Genomic DNA, 19,814 nt, shown 5'->3' with positions numbered 1-19,814 from the left:
CAAAGAGATGGTCTCCATTGCAGTAGAATCACAGTTCTGCAATGGCAGGAATCTGCCAGAGGGATAAAATGGGAACCGTGGTATTACAGTTCAACTTTTATTATTTTTTTTCAAAAGCAATGAAAAAAGAAAGGAGTCTTTCTCTTGCTCTGTTGAACAAATTTTAGGACTCCCGAGACTGAAGTGGTTAACATTCAGCATATGAATGGCGTGGTTTGTAAGCTAGTTGTTCATACTGACATTTACACTATGCATTGCTTTTAGATATATGTTGTCTGAAATAAATGGGCTGGGTTATCAGTTAGTGTAAGTTCTTCTAAACGTCATGGGAACTATGCTAATATATGAACTACACATCTTCCTTAAGTGTTTCACAATATTTTAAGGAAGTTTGTTCAGTTTGAGGTGTCAGCGCCTGAGAAGTACATTTTTTCCAATGGAAATTTCTAGTGGAAGGACTTAGCCAGGCAGCTTCTTTCCCCATCTTTCCAGCTTCTCTGAATCCTGAGGACATCGTACTTTTGTATCTGCATAGGAAGCAAGTATGTGTCGAGAGCTATTTAAATAACTGCCTGAAATCCAGATTCATGCTGACAACCTGTGCTTCCTGGTTAGTGTAATGTGATTTGAAATTGTTATGCTTAAGTAACACAGGTTATGATAAGACATGGACGCTGCTGACTAAAAGCACTGCTAGCAGCTACCTAAAACACCTGCTTATTTTAATGTGAAACAGGGCATGTGAGCCCTGGAGTTTTTGAACTTGTTGCAATTTTTACGAAATATTTGCAAAGGCCAGCCTCATCACATCAAGGAATATTAGATAAAATTCAACACAATAGTATTTTGTATAGTCACATGGGACATTTAATCCACTCCGATTTTTCCCCTTACCAGCTGTACAAAACCCCTAAAATCCAAAAGGGTCTTCTGCCAGCAAGGCACTGGGCAAATACTGCCTTGACCGTTGCAGAACATAGGGCGTATCCCACCACTGCAGTCATATTTTGGGTTTCTAAAGTATTGTCTGCGTTCCTTATCATCATACATCCCTTTTCCTGTATATTTTTTACAAGCTGAGATCTTCTAGATTGGTAGCACATTGAGCACCTTAAATTAGCACATGGGCCTATTACAGCCCGGTATTTGGGGTACGTACCAAGAGGATTTTGTTTGGTGGTTTTCAGTTGCATGCCTTGGAAGGGTAACTAAGCCCTCCTGAAACTGTTTGTACAGAAGGGGATTTTTTGGGTTTATTTGGCCTTCTTTGCCTCCAGCATAACTTTTATATATAAATCTCCCAACAAACTTGCTTGATGTGAAAGGTGTATAGTACAGGTGTATCTTCTGAAGTGTAGGGAGTAGAAAAACAGATTTTTATCTTTATAAGTTGAAAGGCAGTTTGTAAAATATGAAAATACTAAGAACAGAATTTGACAGCTGAAATCACAGAAATAGACTGAGGAGCCAGACTGTTGTATCAGCAGAAGAAAAACATTAGGTTAATCTGTATTACAGCACGCTGAAAGAATACAGAGCTTTGAAAACAGCTTTCACTAGGGGGTGGGACATTTTACTTTTATGTAGAGCTTTTGTTCATTTAGAATTGTTTACTCCAGCAAGCAACCCTGTGCTCTTTGTTTGACTGATTTTTTCCATTTGGCAGACCCTTTGATATCACATGGATAACATTCTTCTTTCCACTGAGACATAGAAAAACTATTCTTTATTGACCTTGCTTGTTGTCCTAAATGACAAAAATATATTTATATACTAGGTGAACTGTATGACTTCATCACTGACTTTTAATTGAAAATTCTTCAAAGCAAAAATCTCAAAGAACTGCTTTCATTTTTTTTAACAACCCAGTAACTTCTTATTAGCAAACAACTCTGCCCTCAGCTACACATGCACAACTCCCACAGATGGCACTGAGAACTGTGTACAGCTATCTGAGTGCTAAAGCTGTGTCAAAACAAAAAAATGCCATGCATAGAAGAAATACGTCTTTTAGGTTGGGTGGGGATTTTTATTTATTTATTGAACAACAGAGTATTTGCTGTGGAAGTATGGATGTTTACTTTTTTTTTGTTTCTGTGGATTTTTTGAAAAGTAAAGTATGTAATGTTTTATTTTGTATGGTTGCAGTGGGATGCCCATCGGAAGACTCAGAAGAATGTATACAAAATCATTCAACATCTCAATTTTAGTTTTCTCACCAATATCACAAAACACAGAGCTCATGAACCAAACAGTTTTACTTTTACATCTGAGGTGTTGTCAATCAAAGGGAGGTTACGTAAGGACCCAGCATGCCAAGACAAAATTCAGTCCTGCTGTGAGCACAATTCTGTTAAAACAGATGGAATTGTGCACATTTAACCAAAATTTTTGACTCCATGTTTATCTTGTGTTTCTGAATGCTCACTTGCAAGCTTTTCTGATAGGGACAAAACTCTGGATGAAATAAATGGGGTTACACCCACATGTAGGCAAGTGTTAAAACTAAGGCAAAAATCTTCACTTAGTATAAACTGGAGTAGTTTCACTGACTTACGCAGAGCTGTGACAATTTACACAAACCCAGGCTCTGTTCATAATGGTCTAATTTTCAGAAACTCTGTGCCTCTGCAATTCCAACTGAAGGCCATGTGAGCAAAGGTTGCTCTGCATTTCTGCAGGGGAAGAAAGTGAAAGGCCCTTTTGTTATCATGTTGCCCATGTGCTGAGAAAGTGTAAAATTAAGATTACAGTGATAGCATTTTCAGCAATCTTGTGTATGTGTACTTACTTATTTAGGTGCAAGCAGAATAAAAATCAAATTGGGCCCCCTGCTAGAGAGTCCTCATTATTTTTTTAGTTCCCTCTTGTCAAGCATAGTCTTATTTAGGCCTTCATAAATTTCACAATTAGAGAAGATATTTGCAGTTCTACTACTAATTCCATGCAAGTCAAACAAAGGTTTAGTTGTTTTGAATGAAAGCATGGTAGAACACAGATACTCCCTAGCTCTTGCTGTGGTTCAATGTGGATTTCTCCCATCACTTACACAGACTTTGTCGTTTTTTTTTCCGTTTCACCGCTGCCCCCCCCCCTTTTTCCCCCCCCCCCCCCGGTTGGTGATGGTGGTGCTGGTGCCAGATGAGGAAAAACAAACCATTTGAAGAAAAAACTCTCAACCTGCATTCTTCAACCCCAGCTGTTTGATCCTATGCCCTTTTTTTCACAAGCACTAGCAATTGAGCCAGTACAGGAAACTGCTGAGCCAAAAAAAAAAAGTATCAGTTGTTAAAAGTTGGGCTGCTCAGCTCCTTGACTGGCTCACCGTGGGTCTGATAGATGCCACAGCTAAGGGTAAATGTAGGACAGTGGCCAAAGGTGGAAGAATGGGGCCCTAAACTCGAGAAGCTGGTTTCCTTTAGTTCAACTTAGCTTATATTGCAGAATTGCACCACAGTATCACCACAGGACAAGGCTGTCTGTAGCACCGTTAGTTTACTGTAATGGAAAAATTTCAGGTGGATTTTAACACCAAGTTAACACAAACATTGTAAGTAAATAGTAAAGCCTTTATTCTCGTTAAGAACAGCATTTTGAAAATAAAACATTTGCCCATGCTTTACAACCTTCGTAGTTTTGTTTACTTATGTACAGTCGTCATGGTACACATTGATTGTCTTGAAAATCCTTTAAAGATGTACTTAAGATACCAGTATGCAACAATCAGCGGAAAAAAGGGTACGTTATAAAACACACATTAATACATTTAATAAATATATATTATCTATCAAAAGTGAGCTTTAGCTCTCATCAATTAATAAAAAGCACCTGCTTTGTAATCCTGTAAGTTGGTAGAATAGTCCAATTGTTTTATTATAAAAGCTACAGTGCTCCCTTTTGCATGGCCTTTGGTTAGACCCAAGGCATCAAGCTCAAACAAAGCCAACCAAGATGCCTCTGTTTAGACTAAAAACAGAAACATCTAGTTCTATAGTATTTCATGTACCTTGTTTATCGAAACAACTGTATGTATTGAGAGTGTTCTTCTGAAGATGCTACATATTTTCTGGCAAGTGTCAAACACCCTCAACTCATCTGAAAGCAGGACAGGATCTGTAAAGTATGGCTTTGAACTTTTTTCAGCCATCAGTCAAAAGCCAGTTATTATAAATCTCGTTTTGGTAACAGTTTTTTCAGATGCTTTACGATTTCATTTTTCTGCATGGAAACACATAAACATCAAGGGACAACACAGTAGCTTTTATAGTATAAAAGCTAATTATAATTAACTGTGAAAGGCTTGTGCTTACTTACTTATTACATTGTTCACAGATGCTCTACATTCTAGGTAACTTTCATAAAAGGCAAAAGTAAACAATTTGTTTACTGTAACAAAAATGTAAGTTAACATAAAGGCGCCTTTCTTCAATTACAGGTTTTTTGGGGGCATTTTACATCACAGACTAGTGACTTACAAAAAAAAAAAAAAAAAAAGAGTTGCTTATTAGTAATTGTATAAAGTTGGAAAATAAAGACCCTCCTAATCTATTGCCACACCTTCACCACCACAAATTAAACCCAATCCTGCTATTTTTTAGTTTCGTGAATAGTCCACATGACTAACCCGATGAGGCTAGTCATGTGAGTAGCAGTTTGTAGGATCTGGCCATATCTTTGCATACGGCCTCAAATTCCAAACAACTTCATCAGGAGCAGGATTGGGAACTCTATTTATCAATTCAGTCACATCTAGAAAAAGAAAAAAAATGTTTCCTTAAGATAACTATGTCTCGTACAGATTTTTTCCAAGGTCTGTAAAATGTGTATTATAATTCATAAATCTTGGTTGTAGCACGATAAACTTTGTAAAAGAAAGCTGTCCTACCATTCATGCCATGGTCATCTTGTATGTTTTTACAACAGAGTTTTATGAGGGTGGGTTTTTTAATTGTTTTTTAAAAGCAAAATTCTGCAGGCAAGAGATGATAATCGTTTTTTTATTGTTCCAAATGATGCATTTTCTGGGTAACTATCATTATCTTAAATACTATCTTATTTGATCAAAATTTTGCTTAAAACAAGCAAAATGTATTTCTAAGTCGCTGGACAGCATGCAATATCCACCCCTACCCTACTTGGTTGCTAAGGCCATCTAGTTACTTATAAAATAAAATAAGCAATCCCTAAAACAAGCACATGCTTCCTTTGCCTCGAGGAGGAAAGGGCAGGGGGGAGCTAACATGCTCCTTTACTCATGCATGACAGAAAAACATCGCTTCTGGAAGAGAAGGGCTTTGAAATAAAACCCTATTAAGATGATCATGGCAAGAATGGCAATATATATTTTTTCCATATATATATATATGCATATATATCTGTGTGCAACACTTAGGGACTGGTCTTGCAGCCTCTGTACCTGTATGTAGACCTACTGGTGTCGATGGGACTACTCGTGGGAGTACAGGCCTGCAGGACTAGGTTCCTAATTCAGTAGAAATGGAGGTACATGAAGAATCAGGAAGACTCTCGAAAAATAAAAAGCTTGTCTTTCTTTTGCAGTATACAGCAAGTAACTTCTTTCTGTGAAGCTACTAAGCTATTCAGTTATTTGTACATTATATTTTTTTAGTTTGAAAATATATATTTTTATTACAGCATATGCAAAGTTTAATTGTTATAAGTTTCCTATGCCCTCAAGTAAAAACAATTAGCTTTTAGTATCAAGGAAAGCTAAGATTAACATTGGCCAAACAGTGAGGATACAATGATGTTTTCAATGTCCGATATGTATTAAATGTTAAATAAAGGAATGATTGCTTAAACATAATGAAAAACCATGGCACAAACAATGGGCAATGGGAAGCTTTTAAATAACCTGGAGAAAACAAAGATAAAAAGCTTTGAGAAAGTCTGCCTTATACGAACTCAAAAAAGTGGAGGGGAGGAGGAGGAGGAGGGAAGAAACCACCTTAAAAAAGAAACAAAAACAACAACAAACCACCTCCAGCACGGAGATTCTACTAGCTAGGCACTAAAATGCACAACCACATTTAAATGCACAAACAACTGCAGTCAAGGGGACGACTCATATGAACAGGGATTAGAAAGGGAGGTCTTCACCCTATCTGCTGCTGCCTTTCTCCTGAGAGGCGGTCAGTGCCGCCCGGCTGCCCCCGCTTTCCTGCTTGGCCAGGTCAGCCCAACAGGAGGGGCGGGCTGGGGCCGTACAGCGGGCTGCCCTTCAGCCACCATCACAACAAACTCCTTCTGGCCAACTTGAGGCACGTTCTCTCCCCAGCTAAGTCTTTGCAAAAGTATTTCCCTCCAAAGTTCCACTTAACAGCTTTGTCGGTAGGAGACGGGAGAGCACGCACCTCTTCGCTCGCACCCGGCGTTGAGGCGGGAATAACGGGGAATCGATCCCACGCGGCCAAGGAGAGCTGCCTCTGTGTTGGACCTAAGCTTTTTCTCTCTGCCTCAAGAAGCTCCGTAACTCGCATGAAACATACATAGACCCTTCATCCCTCCAGAACAGCGCGTCCTACACCAGCTTGTTAAAGAGAAGAGTATCAACCTACAGTGTCATGGTAATCTCGTTGCCACAGAGCGAGGATGCTTGACTACACACGATGCTAGGTGACTTTACAGTACAGCTAGATAATGGAGCAAATGGGACTTTTCATGATGTTTGAAATGAAGGGAAAAGGAGCAAAATGGAAAGAAATCCTGCATGTTTTCACACTGTAGTGGCAATCTCTTGTGGCAACGTGAATTAAGTTTAGGTGAGAGGAGGGTATTTTGCAAGCAACTGGCAACCAACAAAAACAGGCTTGCCTCGCGCACTGGTTACAGACAAGAGAGTATCTTACATTTCAGAATACAGTCTCCCCCTCTTCCAATTTAAGGTGTGCCTACTTCTATTTTAAATTAGATTCAGCTTCAGTTTTACAATTTTGTTTTTGCAATTATCAGTTCAAAGGTGTTCACATTTAGACAAAATCCTCTGTAGGATTTCGAAAGCTCCTGGATGTTTTGTTGCTTTGTTCTGGTACTGTTATGGATTCCTCCCTCAACGACACACTGCCAGGGAACAACATCTGCAACAAGGATTCTTATTCTCTACAGCCTACAGCCTTTCACCAGAGGTGTCGTCCGGTGTAACTTGGCGGAGCAGTTGGTATCTGGAAATAAGGATAATAAACCCATAACTGAGAGATCTAGTCTGTTCAAAAATCAGTGTTATCATGCTACATGTACATGACAGCTTGCCAGACAGTGCTTCCACAGCAAAGTGATACAAAAAACCTCATCTTCCACCCATGTACCTCTCTGTAAAAACCATGACTATATATACACATTAATCTCTCATTTTACTATCTGATGTTCCCCATTAAGCTTTGCATCTACCTCAAAACAAAGCAAAACAAACAAACAGAAAAACCCCAAAACAAATTCTCTAGCTTCTCAGCCTTAAACTGCCTTTTCCTGAGCTGCATATTCTGGTATCAGAAAACATCGGCATAGATGAATCCAAGCATCAGGCGGATGCTATTCATTACTGACAGCAAAGCACAAACCTTTTCATTTTATTCAAGTTGATACATTTCCTACTGTCTTACCCACACAGGAGAACCCTTGCATCTAGTCCCTCTTGTTCACTAGAGTCAACCAAAACTTTACTTATTCAAAGACAAGAGAGACCTGCAATCAGTTCACGTTATTTGGTTTTAAATGTAGAGGTTGAGTTATGGAATCAGCTCATGATTCAAAATAAAGAAAACCCAACTCACATGAGTATAAACTGGCTCATGGGTAGACTTTTAAAAAGCATGTAGGTGTGCATGGAAAATATGGGGATGAAAATTCTTCGTTTTCAACAGTATGTCTGCTACATGGAATGTCTTCACGTGCAAACTGCACATCATGTGAAAAACATTTAGAAAGTCTGTTTGGCATCAGATCGCTGAGCCACTCTTATGACAACCAGGCTGCAGAAAAACAGGTCTTTCAAAGAATGGCATGCCAAACTATTGTCTAAGAAAGAAAAATCAATGCTATTAATGTTAAAATATTCTGTATTCCTCTCTTATGAATGCCTTTCCCAGAGATGTACACATCTGTAACTTAGAAAGAATTACATACACTTCACAAGAAAATGGAAGATATGCTAGAGACCACCGCTATCTGCAACAATGATTCTTATTTAAAGTAATGTACTGGCCTGTAAACATTTGTGTGACTTGCATCATCTTGAAAAAAAAAAAAAAAAAAAAGGTTTAGAAATTGTGTCACTTACTGGTTATGCTGAATATCTTAACACAAATTGAATTTGAAAGGGCCATTGAATATGTAGAGTCACCAAAGAACTTGGTTCTCTCAAGCTACACTGCAAAATGTGAACGGCCAAGTAAAGAAATGCGAAATACTTTGTAATTACATCTTTTCTAGAGGGAAGGGAAGCATGAAGCATTACATGCATACTTGCTGCCCGAATTTTCATTTATGGCTTTCCCCCCTGCTGCGAATAAGCTAAAAGCAGGTTTTTCAATTAGCAGTGGTTGTATATATCCGTGCATATCAAAGATTTCTTAAATCATCACATTTTGATACTTACAGTCCCACCATTTAGCACAACTGCCATCTCAGTTGGCTGATAAACATTGCTTCTAAAAGGAGCACTAGGTCGGCTTCCCAAACTGCCGTTTCGAAATCCTGCCGTTCTTAGCGCTGTGTTTAGAAAAGAGAGATCGTTCTTAGGAACACAATTAATGCTGTGCATCTCCTTTGAAAACATAAAAGTATCTTGCTTCCAGTTTAGTTATTGGCAACTTTGACATTAATTTTAACTTCCATGCTGCCATACCGGTTTTTACATTGCTTTTGAACAGCAGGGTTTTTTAATAGTTGGGGATGGATCTCTGCAGAATCAGTTTTATATAAAATTAACTGTTTGACATGGAATGGAAAAAAAAAAAATCTATCGGAACTGAATTTCTGAAGTTTGCTTAGTCTCATTTCAAAAGGAGCTAAACGTCTTCAATCCCCAGACCTTTGATGTATCTTGCACAATGTATTTTGCAACGTGCTTACTGTATTGGGCTGGATACTGTGGGGTTAAGGGAAACGGTATTACATTTTGCTTTCTATCAAATTCAGAGGACAGGGATCCAAAACATTGCTCGAGCCAGTAAGCAAGCTCACAACCCCCCTGAGCATTACTTCAGCATGACTAGCTTATAAGGATTTTCCAGATGTTTTGGATTATATTTACTCTGAGAAACTAGAAATATGAAGTAAATATTGCTTTTGAATAGCTTAAACATAGCAAATGACTGAAGCAAAAGAGAAGATACTGATTGTCCTTCTTAATGTTTATACCAGAAATACATCAGTCTCTCCATTAATTTTAGCAGAAATTTGGATTCAAGATGTATATTCTAACTGAGAGATATGCATAATTAGGGATATGCTTCTTCCTCTCTAAGCCAGTCCGGGGATTGGCACATACAAATTCTCTTTTTACTTTGGGGGGGTAAAGAGTGGCTTCACTGAATTCAGATGCAGCCAGGGAACAGAGCTCATTCATCCACGCAACTTGAGTGGTTACAACGGGCAATACGCATCTGTGAGCTGGTAAATAGAAACACACCTAGTTCAGGCACCTGGGGCAAGAATTTCTCTTAGATTTAATTCTAATTACAATTCTACACTCTCTGGCTGAAGTCGTGAATGAGCTGAAGTTTACAAGAATTTCAGCATAGACTGTAACGAGGCGAGGATTTAATATAGTTGCACTGTGCGGAACAGATTTAAATGGATCCCACTGCCATATGCGGTCCTCTATCCACTGCTACTCCCCTCTTTGGGAGTTGTGCACAGAGATGAAGAACAGTATTGATTTAACACAGAAATGTCAAAATCCAGCCCTGCAAATGCTCAGTTGTTGACTTCAGATACACGCAGACCCTCACTTGCTCTATATTTTAAAGTTAGGTATTTTTGCAGGACACTGAGAGAACAAAAGATCAAAATGCCTAAACTCAAATTATGTAGTTTTTATTTTCTATCTAACCATCTCAGGGTCAGTAGTATTCTTTCTTTGTAGTTTGGCGTCTTATTGTGTGTTAAACACAAATGATTGCACTGGTATTTGCTAGTACACATAAAGAAAAAAAAATCTCTTTATAATGCATACTGTCATTAAAATATTTACATATTTATACAAAATATTTGCACAAAGTTTTCATGGTCATTTCAAAGTTATCTTAAAGAGACGATAAATTCAATTTCAGATTGCAAAGTTTTCCTTCCCTATTATTGCAATAAGTCTAAAATTCTTTTAACATGAGAATCAGAGACAAAGCTTGTGGACATAAGACTCATTTTGGAATTTTTTTTCTCATACCAGTTTTACCATTTGTCCTTGTCCTTTTTCCATGACTATTAAATACATCTACTTGCGTGGAGGATCTATACGTAAAAAAACAACATAGCGCCAACAAGATTTGAGCAAACCTCACGTCAAAGTCTCCTTTTAACACGTATTTTAAAGTTTGTTAATTTTGGTTTCAGCATTGGCCCTGACAGTGACTTGTAGTACTAAGAGTTATTAAATGCAATTCAGTGGGTACCAGACCTGCTTAGGCTTGAGTTTCTTGACAGCTGTAGCACTCCACATTTCACATCCACATTTTTCATGTACAAGGCAAATTCTCTTTGCCCTACAGAAGTTGCCCTACCAGAGAGCACTGAGAACTTACTCCAGTTGCCTTTTTCCAGAGTTTCTAAATACTATACTAACATTTTTACAAGACATAGGTATGAAAGTAACTCTTTTAAGTACTTATTTCAACTTATCTATCATATGAATATTAAAATCCCAGATGAGTATGTTGTTTAAGTGATGTTTAAATAACTGACTTTAAAATATTGTCGCTTTATTAATGCTTAATGATATTCCTGGAATAGAACAGCTCTTGTTGTTGCATATAACTTGGAGCTACATTTTGCTATGAAAGAGAGAAACTAGGAGAACATATGCTTCTTTGAACCTGTAGTTTAAAAGTTGTTCAGTGCTGCTTAAAATCTTTTTAAAAATAAAAACAAAAAGAAAAAAGAGCAAAATTACTAAATCACTTTATACAAATATTAATGGAAATAACAAGAATTAATGGAAAATATGTTTATCTAAGCATGTTTTCTATTTAAAGCTAACTACTTACTAAACCAAATATTCCAGTCATGGAACTAAGAGGTGCTTTCTGGTTATCATATCTTCCAAAATTTTACAACCAGTAGATCTTATATTCTTAAACATCGTTCTTAAGCATAATTGAAGAAAGTACCCTTCCTTTAATTTCTAAACTCTTAATGATGAATTCTTGAATTGAGGTTAATTAAATGAATAAAAGAAGAGAAATGCTCTACGTACCTGCAGAGAGCCAATTGCTAATAGATTCCAGGTGCTCAGCCACTGACAACCACCAGTACAGTGATCTGACTTAAATTAATGCTTCAGCAGCCATAATACATGAGCTGAATATTATTACCTGTATTTACTTTAAGTGTCTACCACACTAGGAAGTTTTGTCTCCAAACTCTGTTGTCCTAAGTCTGTACTTAAGGAACCGCTGCAAAGTAATAATGAATCTGTTTTGATTTATTAAAAATGTATGTATTCTTCTCCCACATGCCATAGGAATAGGAATGACATGCATTTATTACGATAAATATTAATAAGGGCATCAGATAAAGAAATCTATTTTGTATTGTACTGCCTAAGATTCAGATAGATTAAAAAAGGACATAAATTGCATTATAATAGATACTGTAATGATTTTATAGCTATCATATGTCTATCCATTTCACTAAAAAACTTAATCACTGAATGATTGGATCAAAAAGGAGCTTTCAGTTCTTTTTTTAAAATGTATCTTTGAATGGAAATAATACAGAGTGAAAGATCCAGTTTTGTTCTCAGATCTGCCTTAGCAGATCTAAGCTCCACTAAAGCCATTGCGGTTACCTTATTATGAAATTCATTTAATGGGGGATGGAAGACAGAAAAACAAACAAAAAACACAAACCAAAGAGACAAGTACTTTTACAGTCCATCATGAAGCTGCCTCTGCTGCTCTGGAGCATTAGTAACACACAACCATTCTTTTATCCATGTGATTTTTTTGTTTGTTTTACCACAGTGCTTGGTAGACACTAACAGGATCTTAGCTCCTTTCTGTTCAAAGCTTCCATAGTAGGAGACCTTCAAAGTCCCTGCTAAAACACTTAGAGGGAAATACCTTCCTGACCCAACTCTGTGCCAAACAAGAGTATTGTCATGTGTGGTCTATATCCAGAAGAAATCAAAGATACATAAAGATGAATAGGAAGGTGAACTGCCTGGACAACATGCCCCAAGCCACCTTATGGGGGCTGCCAAAGCAACGTGGCAACTATTGGCTGGGATACCAAAGTCCTTTTCTCAATTACAGCAAATAAAAAGCAGTTTGACTAGTACGGAAATCTTTTATCCAACTGGGGGACGGCACCAGACCACAACCTGCACTACTGAACATCATCAGGCTCGTGCTTCCCATCGCTGGTCAGATAAGCATCCCTGTGTATTTTCTGATAGGAGTTAAATGTTCAGCAATGATTTGGATCTCTTAAGCTAACAGTTGTTGCCGGCCCTTTCAGTAATCGCTCAAAAACATTTTCATTGCAGATTTTAATGATGTGTCATCACACATTGTTCTATGTCACCTAACAGCTATGACAAGGAAAGCAACCATTACCTTGAAACCTCTATCTATGCATACTCTCTTCAGATGTGAAAGCTGTCAGAACAAAGACTGTCTTTGAACTTCTCTGTATGCCACTTTGAATTCCCCCCCAGTGTCACAAAGTGGGACTAAATTCCATTTTAATGGAAATATAATTATTAATAATTATTTTGCTGCTCAAGAGGCTGAGCATTTTGTAACATAGAGTACTTACTTGATTTTTTTCTTGGGTTTTTGGAAAATATTTCATATTAAATGTTGTTAACTTGTTAAATGACAAAAAAATGTCATTTAAACTATTTTAAAGTAGAGGCTATTTTTTCCACAGTGATTTTTTTTTTTTTTGCTTTCAGTGTTGCTTTTGCATTTGAAATTGTTCAGTTTTTCAACGAAAAAACAACATGCAGAAGAATTATTTTCACCAAAGACGTATTTTCTGTATTGCATTTTTTTCACACTCCCCCCAGGTCATACCTTAATGAAAACTGTAAAAGGGAACAATACGTAGTGTGAAAATATGGCATTTGTAATGACCCGTGTTTTGAACACCTGAAAAATGTCTCATATGGATCGTTTTCCTGGCTACTACAGAAAAACGTAGTCCTCTACAGTAAATTCTTACCTGCATTATGCTCATCCATTGAAAAGGCTTTATTTTCCATGTAGCTCCGAGGAAGCTGTATATCTTCCTCAAAAGCAGTTTCACGCATCCTTGGCTGTGAAGTATCAAAATAATTGGGAGTGTTTTCCTGTTGCGATGGAAGGATGGTACAGTGGACCTCTGGGATGGCATGAAAAATAACAAACACCCAACCACTGGACACCAGTGCAATAGCAAGAGTGGGATCACTCCATGTGTCTCTTCTCTTTAGCTCAGCATTACCAAAGAGGTACATAGTCATCCAGGCTACCCAAATCAGAATGGAAAAAAAGAGTGTTATAATGAGGCATACTCCATTTTTCTTCCATTTCTTAAACTTTCCACAGAGAGTGAAAAGAGAAAATCCCATGGTAAAAACCATCAGGAACATAACGTAAATCAAAGCCATAGCAAAATCCATTGGTTCATAGCTGCAGGCCAACTTGTTATCTCTGACAATGGTCAGTACTAACCACTCAGTTGCAATAATGACCTGCACGAGCATCAGGCAGATTGCGACACCGGCTAGATGCCAGCCAGATGGACTCTTCCCATGTCGAACTAGTCTACGAAGTCTCCAGGCTTGAGCTAGCAAGCACGAGAAGCACAAAGCAAAGATAACTCCCCAGAGGAATCTTCGGGTGGAGCACACCGTTTCGTCTTCTTGTATGATGAAAGCAAACGTCAGCCCAAACAGTCCGAGAGTCCCAAAGAGGAAGAGGAAGTGCATTCCCAGGGGGCTCTTCTTCTCCTTGTCCTTGATGAAGGGCAGCCTCACCAGCAAAATCAGCATCAACAATAACGTGGTCAGCACACCTGCCCCCGCAACTGCCTCCACAACTATTCCCCAAATGGCATCCAGGTCGCACAGGTAAACGTACTGAGGGAGAAGATCCAGTCCGCACCCTCGAGACGTACTTGAGTTTTCAGAAGAGCCATAACTGATCACGAAGAGGAGGAAGAAACCAATGGCTGGGTGGGTTTTCATTTTTCTGTCTGAGACAACAAAATATTTGTTTATTTAGCTGCAGTTCACTTTGGAGAATTTCACAGCGATTGGAAGTACAGCTTGTTTCAATAGCCTGTGTTTACTGGGTTTTTGCCCTGGATTTGCAGCCGGTACAGCTCACCCCTAGTCCCCTCTGCTGCCCTCCCAGAAAGCTGCTTCTGCCTGTTGTACTCTGAATGCAAACTGACTCATTTCTCTGTTTGCACAGATTGAAAATAACATTTCCAAACACTGTCCCCGCAAATATCCTAAAACACAACCAGAAGAAATTATGTATCCTGTTGCAAAACAATACATTATCTACGGTACCTTATTGTTCAAATTCAGGTGCTTAAAGAATGTGTAAATTGCACTGGGCCTGACACAAGTGTAAGTTGTATCAGAATGAGACTGTTTCACAGCCTTGCTTCTTTTACGGGAATAAAAGCAGAGTCAACCCCCCACCCCTCTTTTTTTTTTTTTTTAAGGATAGAGCAGTCTCAGGAAAATAAACATTGTGCTTTTTTAAAAAAAGGAAAATCTTGTTTTCATGCTCAGTTGATAGGCAGTTACAACATTCACTCTTTTCATCCTCTTCCAAAGCCCAGGTATTAGATTGCATTTGCGAATGGGAATGGTTGGCTAGAGAAATCCCATATTCGGTGACAATGGTGCACACATGCAGTGTCATCAATCAACAAATCAAAAATGAATGACTCATTGTGCTTCTTAGCGAGTCAAAAGCCATTCAAAGGAAACAAACAACAAGAAACAGAGCATCACTTTCCCTCATCCAGACAGCGAACAATGGTAAACTCTCCAGGAACACGACACATCCCACTCCACCATCAGGGCCAAAAGCCTGGACGTATCCCAACTTAAGTTTTAGGAAGAACACCAGTTAGGTGCTTTACGAAGATATATGTTATGGCTTTTTCATTATGAAGCAAAACAAGGCAAAGGAGATTGTTAAAAACGTAACCTTTAAATGAACAGTCCGCCCCAGCAATAGCTACCCTGTAAGGGCAGCCTGAAGTAAACACTACACGTACCAGCTCTGAAACCTGATGCTGTTAACCTTCACTTGCATGAAAATGTCCAGGGTAAGACTTCCATTTGTATGCTATGACCATACGGAAGAAAGCACCCTATAAACAGGCAATAGTATTAGTCATATAGCTCACGTGATGTGTTTAACATATAAAGCGAGAAGCAAAGAAACTATCAGTAGCTCTTTTGTAAGTTAGACAAACAGCTCTAAATGATTACCTAAAGATAATTCTTATCTAAATGATTATCTAAAGATAATTCATAAACCAGAAATGTATTTAATGAAAATGTCAAAAAGTTTAATGAGAGTTGAAAATGGTTTAAAGTGAGGGTACAATGTTGTTGTATTGAACACGATCAGTCATAACCAATAAAAAACTATTTACATAGACTGTCCGAAACAGTACAGAGTGTCTTACAGCTGAGAACTACAGGTTTTCTTCTTCGGCATTACAGTCCTGTAATGGTCAAAGTCAAATGTTGAGGATCTCAGTCTTCAAACTAATGTTCGTTCCCCTTTCACTGAATAATGACCAATGCCAATTTTCAGCCTCTGCCAGGAGACAGATGATGGAAATTACGCCGTTTCCTATTAGAGGCACCAAGACAGCAAATGTGCTAATATAAATGCGTAATGACTTTATGGTCTTCATTCGTACAACAGACAAAAAAGCTCATTACAAAACTTCATCTCAGAAGTGGAAGCAGTGACAAATAATGTGATCTGGGACTGGACAAACAGGAAAAGCGTAATTGATGATCTTTGCCTGCCCATAGAAATTACAGTATCCTTGCTCTGTTGAAAGGGCTACAATGTCCTAACGATGCAATGACCCGCAGCTAATGACTAATGATTTTTTTTTCTACCTAGCTGTAATTTACTTGATGGTGAATTGGTAGAATATTTACTTATTTATATCTGATTTGTATAACAGGTTTCTCAATGACTCTGTCACAACGCTCATGTTAAAAACACTGACTTTAACTGATGATTAGTTTTCTGTCCGTAAATATATTCTTTTTTTATTGAATATGTTTACGCTCAATAAAGCTCCTTGCCCTACGAGTACATAATTAACTAGAAGGAACCATTCTGAAGGTAATTTTGCAATTCCTTCTATGCACAGGCGGTTCCTCCTTCAATTAGTGCACTTACTCTTCAGAATAGCAAAAACGTCCTAAAGTGTGAAATGGTTGGTGCCTGCTGATACAAAGGGAGGAAATCCACCAGGATCTACTAAAGCAACGCTGCAAACCACTGGTACCAATTTCAAGCAGCAGGAGGTCATGTGGAAAATCATTCAAAATTCATTCTAAACGTCTCCCAAACTGGAAACAATATACAGCCCTTAAGTGAGGATCATGTTAATTTTCCACTATCCTATCCCTTACAAATTATGATATGCATGTACGAAATTGGTTTCAATACTAGCTTTGTTTATTAGCCACTATCTGAAGACCTGGGGGGTAATGAATTAAGTGCAAGTATCTCCAGTTCTAAGATTTTTTTCCAGTTTTCTGGTTACTTTATTCATGTCATGTAACCCTCATGTGATTGAGCTATTCTAGGACAGTCTGTTTCCATGGAGATTGTGCTGCATGGGTAAGCAGTCATATTGTCAGCCCATCATTTGTTTCCTCTTCCTATTTGGAAGTGTTTGGGAGGGGGGAAGGGAGGGTTAATAAATTTTGAGTATTTCCCCCTCCACGAACAAGTAGTTCCTTTTGGAAAGGGGGAATTAAGCTGTGACAAAATATATTGAGAATTCAGACAAAATATATATTCAGAAATGCAGAGATGTTCAACTCAAGAGGAGTTTTCCCAATTTACTTCCATTTGTGAAATTACTTCTGGGAGAGCTGATGGAGGTAAACAGTGGTTCTCTGAGAAAGCTCCTAGACAGCCATAGTATTGACCAAGAAATCTCTAGGACTGCTGACAGGTATTCTTGCTGTGAAATCAGATTCCCACCAAACATCAGTAGGTCTCACTAAACAGTAGATCCTCTCCACACCTAAGCTTGCAAGCAGGGCTTGAAATCTCCAAAAAAGAATCTTTTTCCCCACCGCTGCTATCAATATAGCCATGTTTACAACCTGTTTTCTATGTATTTCTGCCTCACTAGGTAAAAACTGGCAACGTTAATAATCAACCCCTGTGACGCTCCCAGCCAAAATCCTCTTTCTAGCACTGGTACTCGGCCCTGAACTCAGACAGCTGTAGAGACGAGGGAAAATACTGCGTTACAACATACAAGTTTGGCAAGGGAATACCACAACTTTAACTGAAACCATAGATTCAATAAATTTAAGGGAAAACTAGAAAGTCTGTTTGCCAGAAAAGTTGTTTTGGAAGAAGTATGTCAATATGTTTTTTTTTTTTTATTAAAATAGTGTCTTCCTCAAGCCTGTGCTGTGGGTAGAATGGCAGAGTCCCGTGTCTCTTGAGATCTTGTAGTAAAATCTTCTGTCTGCACATTATCTCCAGTAGTTACCTAAATCAGTAACTGTAGAGGAATAGTATTTTTACCTCTTTATGTCTAGATTAGCTCTCAGAAAAGTTATGCAACCTCACGGTAGTAACAATAACACTCTCTTTGACTGGCACTTCACTTCTACTACCGGAGAGCTACAGCAATAGTAATAGAGAAATGGCACAGGAACACTCCAGCACAGATACAGTATCCCCTACACAGCTGCATGGAACTGTTCATACAGAAGGAAATCAACTTGAGATTTTTTTTTCCCCCCAGATCCCCCGCCAAAATTATGTTTCATTAAAAATATTAAGCCAACACACTTGAGCCCAGAGCAATCACGAGCACTTAAAATGAATCAATACCTTACACATTTCAGGCAAAAGCAGCAAAAAAACTTACAGGACAGCTTGCAAATCCAGTCCTCAATTTTTGGTATCAAATCTGCTCTCAATGACAACAGTAATTGCTCCACTCTTTTCAGAGTGCGGTCCCCTACGTTATCTGGTGTAGAATCACTACAGAAATGGCAGACACAAAGCTGCCCCAGCGGGTACAAAGTACAATTACAAGCAACTAAGCAGAAGCAGAAAATATCACAGTTGTCATCAAAAAGTTGTCACGGTTAAAAATCAATGACGCTTTCAATAACTAAAGTCTTCTGACCAAAGATTGCAAATTATCTCTTATCTGGCCAAAAAGATACTGCTGCATGCTACTAGAGAATATGTAAAAAGAATAAATCTGTAACTATGCAAAGATTTAAAGTTAGGCTATTCACAGTTAGATGTATTATCTGTTCCCCTTTTCAGAGTTCTAATGTTTATCAACTGATACGGGAAGATGCATCCAATCACAGTGAAGGAAACCAATCTAGTAAATAAAAGCAATAGTAGCACAAATAGTAACCTGCTCTGCCACACAGGCAGAAGACTGGTTCACTGTACAATTTCTGAAAGAAACCCGCCCCCACCACCAAGTGTTGTGGAGAGATGCTAGTGAGTGAGGAATTAATCACAGCACGGGATCTCTGCCAGCTCCTTTTGATCAGATCTGAAGGATAAGCTTCAGGACTGATAACAGAGCAGCGACAGCCAAGCCGAGATCTGACTACTGAAGAGATGTATTTCCAGAATAATAATTAATAGTGCAATTGTGCTTTGTATGCAAAAAATACAGCAGCGATGTAGACATCCTCTGCATTAGAATAGCACATACCATGCTATACAATACACAGCCTCACCATTACAGAAAGCAAGACCCCACTCCAGAAAGGACACATAGAAAAAGTACTTTTTTCATTTAGAAATACTTTGCAATGCTGGATATAACATGAAATGATCTTTCTAATGTTCTGGGTGCTCACAATTCCCTTCGGTCACACTCCGTGTATCACCTGCGCCCACTCTCTATGTCGCCTTCTGACTATAACGCCTCGTGTTCATTATACTACTGATAGCAAACAATGATGGCAATCAATGTTTTTCTCTTCTTCGCCGATTCTCAGGCTATTTCTATTCATGTCACAGCCTCGCGACGGACGGGTTTCCCTTCACCTGATTTCTTCTGCTGCAGCGAGAGCGCACCTCGACGCCGACACCCGCTGTTCGTAAGTACCGAGCGCGTCCCCGGCAAAGCGACGCGCGGTGCGGCAGCGGCGATAACCACCCGCGCAGGAAATCCTGTTAGCCTCGGGATAAACATTAGGTCAGGTGTAAACAAAGGGTTCACCTAAGCGCTAAATCCTATCGCTGTTGGGCGTTGGGAGAGGCGATACACAGACGGAGCTTTTTACCAACTGCCGAAAAAACCGCCGACGCCGCGCAGCCCTTCCGCGGGGCCGCACCGCGCACCCACGGCCCCGCCGGGGGCTAGAT

The 19,814-nt window shown here is 38.8% G+C and overlaps 1 protein-coding gene across 1 annotated transcript; it reads right to left on the bottom strand.

Moving 5' to 3' along the window:
- Positions 1–7,136: 7,136 nt before the first annotated feature.
- Positions 7,137–14,410, bottom strand: GPRC5B (G protein-coupled receptor, class C, group 5, member B). The gene is made up of 3 exons (XM_009886563.1): positions 13,405–14,410; positions 8,615–8,727; positions 7,137–7,181 (listed from the first exon to the last, which is right to left on the bottom strand). Exons 1-3 carry the CDS (start codon positions 14,408–14,410, stop codon positions 7,137–7,139), a joined length of 1,164 nt encoding a protein of 387 aa, XP_009884865.1.
- Positions 14,411–19,814: the final 5,404 nt, after the last annotated feature.

This window comes from Charadrius vociferus, unplaced genomic scaffold (genome assembly GCF_000708025.1).
Source record: "Charadrius vociferus isolate BGI_N301 unplaced genomic scaffold, ASM70802v2 scaffold46, whole genome shotgun sequence".
In the NCBI taxonomy this organism is placed as follows: domain Eukaryota; kingdom Metazoa; phylum Chordata; class Aves; order Charadriiformes; family Charadriidae; genus Charadrius; species Charadrius vociferus.
This window is presented reverse-complemented; position numbering and strand designations above follow the sequence as displayed.